Source organism: Eptatretus burgeri, chromosome 2 (assembly GCF_056783735.1).
Source record: "Eptatretus burgeri isolate ZD-2024b chromosome 2, Ebu_testis_v1, whole genome shotgun sequence".
In the NCBI taxonomy this organism is placed as follows: Eukaryota; Metazoa; Chordata; class Myxini; order Myxiniformes; family Myxinidae; genus Eptatretus; species Eptatretus burgeri.
This window is the reverse complement of record NC_140962.1, coordinates 123,695,802-123,709,876: the sequence shown is the minus strand read 5'-3', so window position 1 is coordinate 123,709,876 and position 14,075 is coordinate 123,695,802. Positions and strand designations below refer to the sequence as shown.

The window sequence follows — 14,075 nt, the reverse complement described above, 5'->3', positions numbered from 1 at the left end:
TGTTAAAAATTTTACGACGTACTTGCCGTATGCCTCACGTGTTCCGCATGTGATGGGAATAAGTTGTACGCACGATATGCGATTGTTGGCACACGTCGACAAAAGTTACTTGTAAGTTGAAACACGTCGAGGTAATGGTTAGCGTCAGTGTTCCAGACTTCCTGGTTTTTTGTTTTTTGTTTTTTTTTCTTCGGTATGACGGTGATGTTGACACTGATTTCTAGTGCAGTTATGATATAATATAATTAATAGGCTGCTGCTCAACGATTTAAATCATAACCGCACTACAAATCGAAGTGTCAACATCACCGTCATACCGAAGAAAAGAAAAAAAAAAAAACAGGGAGTCTGGAACACTGACGCTAAACATTACCTCGACGTGTTTTGATTTATGAGTACCTTACAAGTAACGTGTGTCTATGTGTGTCAACGATCGCGTAATGTGCCTACAACACGTTACTCATAGGTTAGAAATAAGTTTCGAGTACGCTAAACATTACCTCGACGTGTTTCGACTTATGATTAACTTACAAGTAACGTGTGTCGACGTGTGTCAATGATCGTGTAACGTGTCTACAACTTATGGCCAGCGTAGCGGAACTTGAGTCATACGCCGGCATAAGTCGTAAAATTTCAAGCATGCTAAAATTTGAGGACAACCGCAAAGTACAACGATGAAGGCCAGCGTACTACGACGTATGGCAGTGTTTTTCAGCGTGCTCTCAACATTTCCAAAACTTACCCATAACGTATTCAACGTGTGCCAGCGTTTTAGACAATTTTTATTCAAAAATTGGCATAAGCTGGCTAAAACATCAAGGTGTGACTGGGCCTTTAAACTGGGTGTCCCATCTGCCAGCTTTAGTTTGTGAACGTTAAAAATCCCACGGTGTCCTTCGCGAAGAGTAGGCGAGCTTTCGCCGGCACCATGAACAAATTCCAAAATGCCTGCCCTGACCAGCAGAGGGCATTACATCATCGGCACAGCTGCTCCCTCAAGCAATATTATACTTCCCTGCAACCTTGCACAGCATATGGAAGAAGAAGAAGAAGAAGAAGGAGCTGAATTTTATGGATTTGCTTTACTTTGAAATATTTTCCACAATTCTGCAAGATGACTTCCTTTAATATGCTCTCTCGATCGTTGTGACTTACAGGCAACAAACGACCTGGAAAACTTTGATGAGGCAAGGCATGAAGAATTTAAGCGGTATGAAATGATGAAGGAACACGAGAGGCGGGAGTTCTTGAAAACTCTGGATGAAGAGCGAAGGCAGGAAGAAGAACAAAAGCACAAGGAGATGATGCAAAAGCATCAAAGCCACCCTAAAGTCAACCATCCTGTTAGTCACCTTGCTTTCCACGCAATCATGCTGTCACACTTCGACACAATTTATTTACTTTACTACTGCTCATATACACCTCGACTGAACCAATCATGTACACTGAACGGAATAACCAATCATGACATTTAAATAATTTAGCGGATTTCATCCACATTTATCTGACTTTGTTTTTTTTCCACCCAGATTTACCCAAAAAAGGAAACGTTCTCCTTCCGTAGTTAGCAAATCCAAGTAGAAGTACAACCACCATAGGCCCATGTCTACTGAGCTCAGTGTGTGCATGCTGCTCTTTCTCTTGTTACCTCTGCCACTGAAGGTGAAGGAGGTTGTTTTCACCCCTTTCTGTCTGTCTGTCTTTCCAGGATGTCTCAAAAAGTTGTGGCCGGATCCGGATGAAATTTTGTGGACAGGTTGGGTGTGTGACAAGGACCAACTGATTGGATTTTGGTGAAGATCCAGATCTGGATCTGACGACTGGAATTTTTAAAGTGATTCTTCACCATTGAGAGACATGGCTGAACCGATTTATAGCACGATATCTGAAAAAGTTGTGGACGGATTCGGACAAAACTTGGTGGGCAGGTTGGGTGTGTGGCACGGATTAATTGATTCAATTTTGGAGAAGATCCGATTCCGGATCTGGATGCGATAATTATTTAATTTTCAAAGTGGTTCTTCACCATCGAGAGATTGGGGCAAAAACGATGGATTGGGGGGGGGGGGTAGGGGCAGGAGAGGATGCATGTGGTGGACAAGATGGATACAGAAGGAAATTCCAAGGAGGGGGGGGAACTGGAAAATTGGAAGGAGGAAGGGTTGGGTGGGGTTAATGAGGGTAGAAGAGATCATGGTGTATTTCTTGGTTCCGAATCCCCTCGCATGCATTACATTCATGTTTTTTCCATTGTGAAATGCTGGTAGGTCCTGTTCCAATATCACGTGTGACGTAATGCCAAATCCTTCATTGACCAATCCTTTAATTAACCTGTGCTAAAGATTTCCCTAGCAATTCTCGGCTACTCTATGCAAAAGTGCGAGGCAAGCCAAATGTGCGTGCGTGCGTGTTCATATTTACACATATGCACATGATATAGCCCTTTCAAACATATTGCGATTATTTGCAGACATTGCATCATTTATCCACTGAAATTTTGATTTTAATCTTTTTACTTGTTTTTTTTGTATGTGACTTTGTAGAGCCAACATTTGCATTCCCCAGGATTCGTTTTGATCAACTTTTTCTTCCTTTAGGGCAGCAAAGATCAGCTGAAGGAGGTTTGGGAAGATGGGGATGGGATGGATCCCAATTCTTTTGATCCAAAAACATTTTTCAAACTCCATGGTGAGCAAGTGAGACGTTGCACGTATATGCTCGTGCACTAATATAATTTTGCTTTCAGTCAATTACTTGTGAGTTTGGAGTGCGTGCACATGGGGATGCGAGTCTGATGATTATGATTATGGAAAAATAGCATGCTGTAGAAATGTCGGTTAAAAGTGGGATAATCATTTACAACAAAAGAAAACAAATATTTGAATTCAGTGTTGTGCTCTAATGAACCGCGAATTTACTTTTGGTTTCCAACGTAGATTTTAATGAAGATGGCTTTTTTGATCAAGAAGAGCTGGAAGCATTATTTAACAAAGAGGTGAGTGAATGTGCATTACAACCAAGTTGTTCTCCGCACGACGAGATTGTGAATTATTTTTTTAATTTTCGGAAATTTCACAGTGTGTGCAAACTTCTGGGGATACATTTTTAGGTAATCTCTTTGAGCATGACCTAATAATATGGGTGTCGATGTCCTTCCATCCGTCTGTCCGTCCGTCCGTTCACAATGAAGTTGAAGCGGGAGATCTGGTCATTAGTGATCCTGATAGAGGTCGATGAGACGTACACGATGGTATGACTTTCAAGGTCACCGAAGGTCAAGGTCACGAGGCCTTTGAAGTTGCGAAAATGACGATTTTCAAATTCTATCTCCTACATTTCTCAAGCGATCTTGAATTTAATTGTGGCATATGAATGTATGGGACAATATCTAAATTTGGTCAGGACGGATTTTCGAATTTCGCTTTCGTTTTCGCCTCACGTGACTTCAAAGTTTGCAAAAACTGCCCCACTTTCAGGAGGCTATATATTCTCTACTGGCATGGTAAAAGTTAGTGAATGGTGTCATTGCATAGCAGCTGACCTTGTATATTTATACATTTTCTGCCGAAGGTGCAAAAGTTTCAAAACACGAAATGTAAACGTCGGCATTTATTTTCAAAATATAATTCCGTGCGCGTACGTCAAAATGCCGAGTCATCTTTAACCAAACTGTGCAGTTCTACTGCGCAGTCGAGCTGCGCAGTTGTCTTCGGTCATAACTGAACATTGCGAACTTGTGGTATTATAGAGATGACCGTCACTCCCACACAGGGGTAATTTTTACAAACTAAATCAAAAGAATCGCTTAAGCGGTTCGTTCCATACTGCAGAGATAACCGAGCGGAGTTATCGTCGACCTCGACGGTTCAGATTAGTTCCCGGGAACTTACACTTACTACCAATCTCTTTCGTGATGCAGCATGGAGAGTCAATAAAAAGAAAAGAGACGAAGCAGAGCGGGAACAGTTCAACAAGCAAGCATTTTATTGCGTGACACACGGACACAAAGCAAGCACGTATATTCAGTCACAGTAATAATAATAAAAGGCACGTATTCAAGCACAGAAAGAAACAGTAAAAGAGAGATACTACCGACTAAGACCGAAACATGGCAACACTTACGCAGTTTTACTTAACAGACGGCGCCACCGCAAGCATTTACACAAAAGCAAAGGAAAAAGAAAGCCACCCTCATAGGCGAGGAGGCAGACAGGTTCGTAGACCAAATGTACGTGAATCCTGGAGGATCGGCCAGGTCCACGAGACCGGGGAGGTCTTACCCGCGTCCTCGTGACGCGATGGCGGGTAAGCCGCAATGTTCGCGCCGCTGCGCCCCGACTCCGTGCCCTGGCGTGGTCGGTGAGTCCTTTCCGGTGTGCTCCGCGCGAGCGGTCTTGTTGGCACCACGTTTAGGGTGGAGGAGGAACGGGGGCCCCCCTCGGCACTATCTCAGCGCGAATGGGGGGGGGGATCGTTGATGCTCAGGGAGAGGGGTATGGCTGGTTGGCCTGGATCTCGCGACGAGTCGAGCGACCCCCACACCGCAACCTCGTCGCCGTCCGGCGTCTTCCCTGTAACTCCTCCGCAACTTCTCTCCCAGCTCAACTTCACCCTCTTTTAGTTCCACACTCCCGCCGCGAGTCGCCTTGTGCTCGTATCTTTATAGGTCTCAGGAGGAGCCGATATGCAAATATGCGGATCAAAACGCGATTGGAGGCGGGGCCACGCCACCCTCTGTTCAGCCATTGGTCGGGCAAAAAGGGGCGTGAACCTCCCTTGATCTGCATATCTGCATAAACTGACTTCACATACACGCGCTTGGAGGCGGGGCCAAGCCGCCTCGCGCTCACCCATTGGACGGAGGGGAAGTGGGCGTGAAGCACTTTTGGATCCGAATTTTCCTCTCGGAAAGGTCGCCATTCGCGCTCGCGGTTCGGTGCGTTTGGCACCAATCGCCGAACGGGCCCTAGACCGCCTGACGTTCAGTGTTCACAGGTGGTGCGGTTGTTGGTTGTGAAGGAGAAAGGCGAAGGTGGTGGAGGGTTTTCTGTGGTGGTTTGATGGTTATGTTGTTGTTTGGGAATGGCGGTGAAGCAATATTTGCGGGATGGAGTTGTGAAGGTAAAGGTAGTGGCTGTTTGCGTTGTTGGCGGCTTAATGGTCGAAAATAACAATAGAGAAAGGAAAAATGGCTAACTGCAGGATCACAGCCCGAATGGATCACATAAATTCCCTCTATACAACGGGTGTGGGCTAACTACACATGGACTTATCGAGATATCTCACTTGAGGACTCTTTATGGTGTAATGCGAATTTCCACAACCGTAACAATATAATTAATAGGCTGCCGCTCAACGATTTAAATTATAACCGCACTAGAAATCGAAGTGTCAACATCACCGTCATGCCGAAGAAAAAACAAAAAACAAAAAAAACATGGAGTCTGGAACACTGACGGGTTCCTCCTGTGTGAACCCCATTTTTATATACCAATTCCCCTAAACGCTGCCAATACGGTAGTTGTAAGTTAGAAACGCGTTCATTTAGTTCTTTGGTCATCCGGAATACGTCAATCAAATACGTCTACATACGTCAATATGCGTTGGAAATACATAAGGAATTGGTTCAAACCACGTTACTCATAAGTTAGAAATAACTTTCGGGTACGCTAGACATGAGCTCGACGTGTTTTCGACTGATGAGTGGCTTACAAGTAACTTTTGTCGATGTGTGCCAACGTTCGCATATCGTGCGTACAACTTATTCCTATTGCATGCGGAACGTGTGAGGCATACGGCAAGTACGTCGTAAAAATTTTTTCGCACGTTTTAAATTACAAGACGTACTCCACTTACTACGACGTAGGATAGCTTACTTTAGCGTTCTACTCACGTATACCAAACTTATCCATACCATATTCGACGTGCGCCAGTGTTTTAGACGCATTTTTCAGAGGTCGCCATATGCTGGCAAGATCGCCAAGGTGTGACTGCGTTGTTGACACTTCCATTTCTCCGGCGGTTATGATTTGAATCGTTGTGCGGCAGCCTTTTAATATGCTACGCCACGTGATCATCGGCGATACGTGCAGCAGCGCTATGCATAAGTTAGACTATCGTTGGGCATAGGTTGTGAACGCTGACAACAGGTTAAGTATTCGTTGGTATAAGTTATCTATAAGACAATGAAACGTTCTGTGTCCGTTACTAATACGCTATGCATACGACCAACTCGTTATGAATACGTCCGAATCTTTAAAAAAAAACATCAAAAGTTCAACGTAAGCCAGCGTTTTACATACATTTTGATACGTTGCCATTGCTGGCTAAAACATCAAGGTGTGACTGGGCCTTTAGCAGTTTATTTTGAATTATTTTTGTTTGTCCTCCAGGCATTTTTATGCCTCTGCTGATGACTTCACCAGAGGCATTATGTGTTTCGGGTTGCCCGTCCGTACATCCGTCTTTGCTAATTTTCTCACTTTTCTCTGTAACCGCTTATCCGATTGACACTAAATTTTCACTACAGGTGCGACTTCTCATGCAGAATGTTTTGATGATAATTATGATGACAGAGGTCACATGGTGTGGCAGCCATGTTGGAAAAAAGGATAAAGTTTGGACCTTTGTAGCTCCGAAACCGCTCGATGGAAAAAATTTAAACTTGGCACATATCAAGTACTACCTGTGGGAAACCAGTGTGATGTTTTATTTATTTATTTTTTGATGATGTCATGATTGGCTTTGTAACAACATCATAATTGCAGGTCAATTGCTTTATCCAGTCAGTATGAACATTTTTTTTTTAGGGTAATCGAGGGTCATCAACATTTATGAATTTCGGGGGCTTATTTGCATTGAGGGGGTGGGGCGGAGGGAAGGGGCAAATTGATGATGTCACCAGTCACGTGCTTTGGCAGCCATATTGGCTTGAATGACAATCTTTAAAAAAAAAATTCTCTTGCACTGCTGCATCAATCGATATGAAACCACAATTATGATCTCGTAGTCATGGGGAAATGTGTTTAAATTTCATTCTGATCGAATGCATGGTCTAGCAGCCAAAATTATTTAATATTTTGAAGCTGGGTTCAGGGATTTAAATCAAACTTTGTTCAAGTGTGTATAATGATGTAATAACGTGGGCGGACGCATATCTGTCAACATTGCATCGTCGAAGTGTGCCCTTCTCGTTGTTATATTAAATGGTGATGCATCTCTTCTGTGATGATTCCTGTAAAGAGTTTGTGGGTTGTTGATCGGCACGTTTATAGGTCTATATTTTTGAAACAGTTTTATTTCTTCAGATTTTTGGATTACGAAGGTGTTCCTTTCTTTGAGCTATTCATCCATAATTGACCTTTTAAAAAATTATTATTATTCTTTAACGGCCACCATTATCCCACCTTTCTTGTGGGGTAGGCTGGGGGAAGCTTGGTCGAGTCTTCACGAACCAGCTGGCCAGACCTGACGTTCGACTCTGGTTTGGGTAGGAATTTGGAATTCGTTAATGATGCTCGCAATAGCTCACCTACTCTTCATGAAGGACATCATGAGATCTTCAATGTCCATCAACGAATGCTGACAGACCCGTTTAACGTCCATCCGAGGGGCGGCACGCGCTGATGAATCGCCGTGTCTGTGAAACACCAGGATGACAGTTTATAGCTGGGTTGGGATTCAAACCCAGGCTAGACCACTTCGAGGCAAGTGTGCGTACCTCCAGGCCATCCTGTCATCCCTAATAATGAACCATTTCTCCTCGGGTTTTTCTTGAATTTCCTTCCTGATATGATCTGTAATTGGTAATGTGTATGACTATGACAAGCAGGAAAAGCAATGATAACATTTATATGAGCATTGTTATGATGTTGTGATATTCATCCGTTTGTTTTCTTCTTGTATTTTATGTACAGCTTGAGAAAGTTTATGATTCCAAGAATGCTGAAGATGATATGCATGAAATGGAGGAGGAGCGGGTAAGGATGAGAGAGCACGTCATGAACGAGGTTTGTGCTTCATTTCTTTCTTTTTTTAAACAATGTTTGCGTGATCTTCAAGTCGCTGTCATGATTACTATCAACATCACACTAAAGTGTCGTGAACTGTTTCATTAGGCAGTTGTAATGTTTTTTTGATCATATTTATTCGATTCTGGAATTATGCTGACTTGTGCCCTCATTTAAGTTATTTATGAGATTATGGACAGCTTGATTATGGAAATGAGCCTCTTGCTTAAGGAATGGCTCCGACCAGGAAAGCTAGGTGCATATTATCTGGCCCTGGAGCTTTATCTTATCTTCGCTTTCCGATTTTTTTTTTTATTATTATTTTTTTTTTTTAACTTCCTCTACTCTGACCTGAAACTCGTCTTAATGCCCTTCCTCACCTCCTTGATAGATTCTTTAATCCACTGGTAATGCCCTTTGACTGTTCTAAAGTTTTGAAATATTGAAGCAAAACAACTATTTCTTCAGCCTGCCATCTCATTTTAATCACTAATAAATCTCCTGGTGCTAGTCCTCAATGGGCCCACACTTCTCTGAACCTGCTGTTTCCCCCCCTTTTTTTCTTTTTTTTTTTTGTAAACGTTAAAAAAAAAAAATATATATATATATTGTGTTTAAAATTTTGACCAAATCCTTCTCATATTCGCCGTTATTTTAAAATTAATCTCTGTTTATCCTTATACTGTTCCGAGTCTAATTACAGTCGTGTTGCTTATGCCGAACAAATACCTTCTGCTTATCTTTTATAGCACCCAATTCCCTCTAAACCAGTTTCAGTTCCTTAGTTTTAGCCTCTCTTCCCTCTTCAATTCCCATTGCATAATTCCTTCCACCTCCTTTTTATCGTTGGCCATCATTCTGGAAACGATCACTTTGCCCCTGAAGTGATTCCGAACTCGCTTCCTCAATGCAAAACTTTTCTGCGTGCACCACTTCCAAGCACAGCTTAACATCTATCAATCTACTCATAAATTGTATTCCTCTTCCTCTTCTTGAAAGTATTCCAGAAATCATTACTTCACAAGCCTTTGCTTTTGGTGTGCTACCAAATATCCTGTATCTATTTTTAAAATCCAAAGACTAAACATTCCGTGCCTCAATTGCTGCTCGATGTATCGGTACCAATGTCTTTCTGCAATAACCGAACACTGTCCTTTGACTTTCCTTCAAAATCACTCATCTTGCCTATTCAAAACAACACATAACTGCGTTTACAATCTTTCCTACAGAATTAAGATATGTATTTTATACTTTCATTCCACACCGAAACCATCTCCCTGGCATCATTTATACCCGTCTGTCTCACTCTCACCACCTGCCATCTAAATCCTTCACCCCCTTCTTTAATCCGAATCCTTCACCCCCTTCTTTAATCCGAATCCTTCACCCCCTTCTTTAATCCGAATCCTTCACCCCCTTCTTTAATCCGAATCCTTTGCCGCTGCTTGAAATACGAATCCTTCGCCTCTGCCTGCAATCCGAATCCTTTGCCTCCGCCTGCAATCTGAATCCTTCGCCGCTGCCTGCGATGGGAATGCTCCGCCGCCACCGCCGTCTGTGATGGGATGTTCCACCGCCACCACTGCCTGCGATGGGATATTCCGCCACCACCACCGCCTGCGATGGGATGTTCCGCCGCCACCACCGCCTGCGATGGGATGTTCCGCCGCCACCACCGCCTGCGATGGGATGTTCCGCCGCCACCACCGCCTGCGATGGGATGTTCCGCCGCCACCACCGCCTGCGATGGGATGTTCCGCCGCCACCACCGCCTGCGATGGGATGTTCTGCCGCCACCACCGCCTGCGATGGGATGTTCCGCCGCCACCACCACCTGCGATGGGATGTTCCGCCACCACCACCGCCTGCGTTGGGATGTTCCGCCACCGCCGCCTGCGATGGGATGTTCCGCCGCCGCCGCCTGCGATGGGATGTTCCGCCGCCTGCGATGGGATGTTCTGCCGCCGCCGCCTGCGATGGGATGTTCCGCCGCCGCCGCCTGCGATGGGATGTTCCGCCGCCGCCACCTGCGATGGGATGTTCCGCCGCCGCCACCTGCGATGGGATGTTCCGCCGCCGCCGCCTTTGATGGGATGTTCCGCCGCCGCCGCCTGCGATGGGAATTCTCCGCTGCCGCCTGCGATGGGAATGTTCCGCCGCCGCCTGTGATGGGAATGCTCCACCGCCGCCTGCGATGGGAATGCTCCACCGCCGCCTGCGATGGGAATGCTCCGCCGCCTGCGACGGGACGCTCCGCCGCCGCCTGCGACGGGACGCTCCGCCGCCGCCTGCGACGGGACGCTCCGCCGCCGCCTGCGACGGGACGCTCCGCCGCCGCCTGCGACGGGACGCTCCGCCGCCGCCTGCGACGGGACGCTCCGCCGCCGCCTGCGACGGGACGCTCCGCCGCCGCCTGCGACGGGACGCTCCGCCGCCGCCTGCGACGGGACGCTCCGACGCCGCCTGCGACGGGACGCTCCGACGCCGCCTGCGACGGGACGCTCCGACGCCGCCTGCGACGGGACGCTCCGACGCCGCCTGCGACGGGACGCTCCGACGCCGCCTGCGACGGGACGCTCCGACGCCGCCTGCGACGGGACGCTCCGACGCCGCCTGCCGCGGGACGCTCCGCCGCCGACGCCGCCTGCGACGGGACGCCGCCTGCCGCGGGACGCTCCGCCGCCGACGCCGCCTGCCGCGGGACGCTCCACCGCCGACGCCGCCTGCCGCGTCGCCGCCTGCGACGGGACGCTCCGCCGCCTGCGACGGGACGCTCCGCCGCCGACTCCGCCTGCGACGGGACGCTCCGCCGCCGACGCCCCCTGCGACGGGACGCTCCGCCGCCGACTCCGCCTGCGACGGGACGCTCCGCCGCCGACGCCCCCTGCGACGGGACGCTCCGCCGCCGACGCCGCCTGCGACGGGACGCTCCGCCGCCGACGCCGCCTGCGACGGGCCGCTCCGCCGCCGACGCCGCCTGCGACGGGACGCCCCGCCGCCGACGCCGCCTGCGACGGGACGCTCCGCCGCCGACTCCGCCTGCGACGGGACGCTCCGCCGCCGACGCCCCCTGCGACGGGACGCTCCGCCGCCGACGCCGCCTGCGACGGGACGCTCCGCCGCCTGCGACGGGACGCTCCGCCGCCTGCGACGGGACGCTCCGCCGCCGACTCCGCCTGCGACGGGACGCTCAGACGCCGCCTGCCGCGGGACGCTCCGCCGCCGACGCCGCCTGCCGCGGGACGCTCCGCCGCCGACGCCGCCTGCCGCGGGACGCTCCGCCGCCGACGCCGCCTGCCGCGGGACGCTCCGCCGCCGACGCCGCCTGCCGCGGGACGCTCCGCCGCCGACGCCGCCTGCCGCGGGACGCTCCGCCGCCGACGCCCCCTGCGACGGGACGCTCCGCCGCCGACGCCCCCTGCGACGGGACGCTCCGCCGCCGACGCCGCCTGCGACGGGACGCTCCGCCGCCTGCGACGGGACGCTCAGCCGCCGACTCCGCCTGCGACGGGACGCTCCGCCGCCTGCGACGGGACGCTCCGCCGCCGACGCCGCCTGCGACGGGACGCTCCGCCGCCTGCGACGGGACGCTCCGCCGCCGACGCCGCCTGCGACGGGACGCTCCGCCGCCTGCGACGGGACGCTCCGCCGCCTGCGACGGGACGCTCCGCCGCCTGCGACGGGACGCTCCGCCGCCTGCGACGGGACGCTCCGCCGCCTGCGACGGGACGCTCCGCCGCCGACGCCGCCTGCGACGGGACGCTCCGCCGCCGACGCCGCCTGCGACGGGACGCTCCGCCGCCGACGCCGCCTGCGACGGGACGCTCCGCCGCCGACGCCGCCTGCGACGGGACGCTCCGCCGCCTGCGACGGGACGCTCCGCCGCCTGCGACGGGACGCTCCGCCGCCTGCGACGGGACGCTCCGCCGCCTGCGACGGGACGCTCCGCCGCCGACGCCGCCTGCCGCGGGACGCTCCGCCGCCGACGCCGCCTGCCGCGGGACGCTCCGCCGCCGACGCCCCCTGCGACGGGACGCTCCGCCGCCGACGCCCCCTGCGACGGGACGCTCCGCCGCCGACGCCGCCTGCGACGGGACGCTCCGCCGCCTGCGACGGGACGCTCCGCCGCCTGCGACGGGACGCTCCGCCGCCTGCGACGGGACGCTCAGCCGCCGACTCCGCCTGCGGCAGGGCCGCTCCGCCGCCGGCGCCGCCTGCGGCAGGGCGCTCCGCCGCCGACGCCGCCTGCGGCAGGGCCGCTCCGCCGCCGGCCGCCGCCTGCGGCGGGGCGCTCCCGCCGCCGGCCGCCGCCTGCGGCAGGGCAGCTCCCGCCGCCGGCGCCGCCTGCGGCAGGGCCGCTCCGCCGCCGGCCGCCGCCTGCGGCAGGGGCCGCTCCGCCGCCGGCCGCCGCCTGCGACGGGGCCGCTCCGCCGCCTGCGGCAGGCAGCTCCGCCGCCTGCGGCAGGGCGCTCCCGCCGCCTGCGGCAGGGCCGCTCCGCCGCCTGCGGCGGGCCGCTCCGCCGCCTGCGGCAGGGCAGCTCGCCGCCTGCGGCAGGGCGCTCACCGCCGCCTGCGGCAGGGCGCTCCGCCGCCTGCGGCCGGGAGCGCTCCGCCGCCTGCGGCAGGGCGCTCCGCCGCCTGCGGCAGGGCGCTCCGCCGCCTGCGGCAGGACGCTCAACCGCCGACTCCGCCTGCGACGGGGCGCTCCGCCGCCTGCGGCAGGGGCGCTCCGCCGCCTGCGGCAGGGCGGCTCGCCGCCGGCGCCGCCTGCCGCGGGGGCGCTCCGCCGCCGGCGCCGCCTGCCAGCGGGGCGCTCCGCCGCCGGCGCCCCCTGCGGCGGGGCGCTCCGCCGCCCGGCGCCCCTGCGGCCGGGGCGCTCCGCCGCCCGGCCGCCGCCTGCGGCAGGGCGCTCCGCCGCCTGCGGCAGGGACGCTCCCGCCGCCTGCGGCAGGGCGGCTCAGCACGCCGACTCCGCCTGCGGCGGGGCGCTCCGCCGCCGGCGCCGCCTGCGGCAGGGCGCTCCGCCGCCGCGCCGCCTGCGGCAGGGCGCTCCCGCCGCCGGCGCCGCCTGCGGCAGGCCGCTCCGCCGCCCGGCCGCCGCCTGCGGCGGGGCCGCTCCCGCCGCCTGCGGCAGGGCGCTCACGCCGCCTGCGGCAGGGGCCGCTCCGCCGCCTGCGGCAGGGCGCTCCGCCGCCTGCGGCCAGGCGCTCCCGCCGCCTGCGGCAGGGCCGCTCCCGCCGCCGACTCCGCCTGCGGCAGGGCGCTCAGGACGCCGCCTGCCGCGGGGCGCTCCGCCGCCGGCGCCGCCGCCTGCCGCGGGGCCGCTCCGCCGCCGGACGCCGCCTGCCGCGGGGCGCTCCGCCGCCGGCCGCCGCCTGCCCGCGGGACGCTCCCGCCCGCCCGGCCGCCGCCTGCCCGGGGCCGCTCCGCCGCCCGGCCGCCGCCGCCTGCCGCGGGGCGCTCCGCCGCCGGCACGCCGCCTGCCGCGGGAGCGCTCCGCCGCCGCGCCGCCTGCCGCGGGGCCGCTCCGCCGCCGCGCCCCTGCGGCAGGGACGCTCCGCCGCCCGCGCCGCCTGCGACGGGGCCGCTCCGCCGCCTGCGGACGGGGCCGCTCCGCCGCCTGCGGCGGGGCCGCTCACGCCGCCTGCGGCAGGGACGCTCCCGCCGCCTGCGGCAGGGCCGCTCCGCCGCCTGCGGCAGGGGCGCTCCGCCGCCCGACTCCGCCTGCGGCAGGGCCGCTCAGGCCGCCGCCTGCCGCGGGGCCGCTCCGCCGCCGGCCGCCGCCTGCCGCGGGGCAGCTCCGCCGCCGGCGGCGCCGCCTGCCGCGGGACGCTCCGCCGCCGGCCGCCGCCTGCCGCGGGGCACTCCGCCGCCGGCCGCCGCCTGCCGCGGGACGCTCCGCCGCCGGCGCCGCCTGCCGCGGGAGCGCTCCGCCGCCGGCCGCCGCCTGCCGCGGGGCCGCTCCGCCGCCGCGCGCCGCCTGCCGCGGGGCCGCTCCGCCGCCGCGCCGCCTGCCGCGGGGGCAGCTGCGCCGCCGGCCCCCTGCGACGGGACGCTCCGCCGCCG

General features: G+C 55.9%; 1 protein-coding gene across 7 annotated transcripts in view; it reads left to right on the top strand.

The window, feature by feature from the left end:
* The window catches only part of LOC147032986 (nucleobindin-2-like), an 85,523-nt gene that overhangs the window by 54,701 nt on the left and 16,747 nt on the right, over window positions 1-14,075 (top strand). For all 7 annotated transcript variants that reach the window (XM_085871075.1, XM_085871074.1, XM_085871073.1 and 4 more), the window contains exons 6-9: window positions 1,158-1,343; window positions 2,598-2,688; window positions 2,937-2,995; window positions 7,917-8,009. In XM_085871075.1, the coding sequence (XP_085727201.1) occupies window positions 1,158-1,343; window positions 2,598-2,688; window positions 2,937-2,995; window positions 7,917-8,009 (429 nt within the window). The remainder of the gene's footprint in view (window positions 1-1,157; window positions 1,344-2,597; window positions 2,689-2,936; window positions 2,996-7,916; window positions 8,010-14,075) is intronic.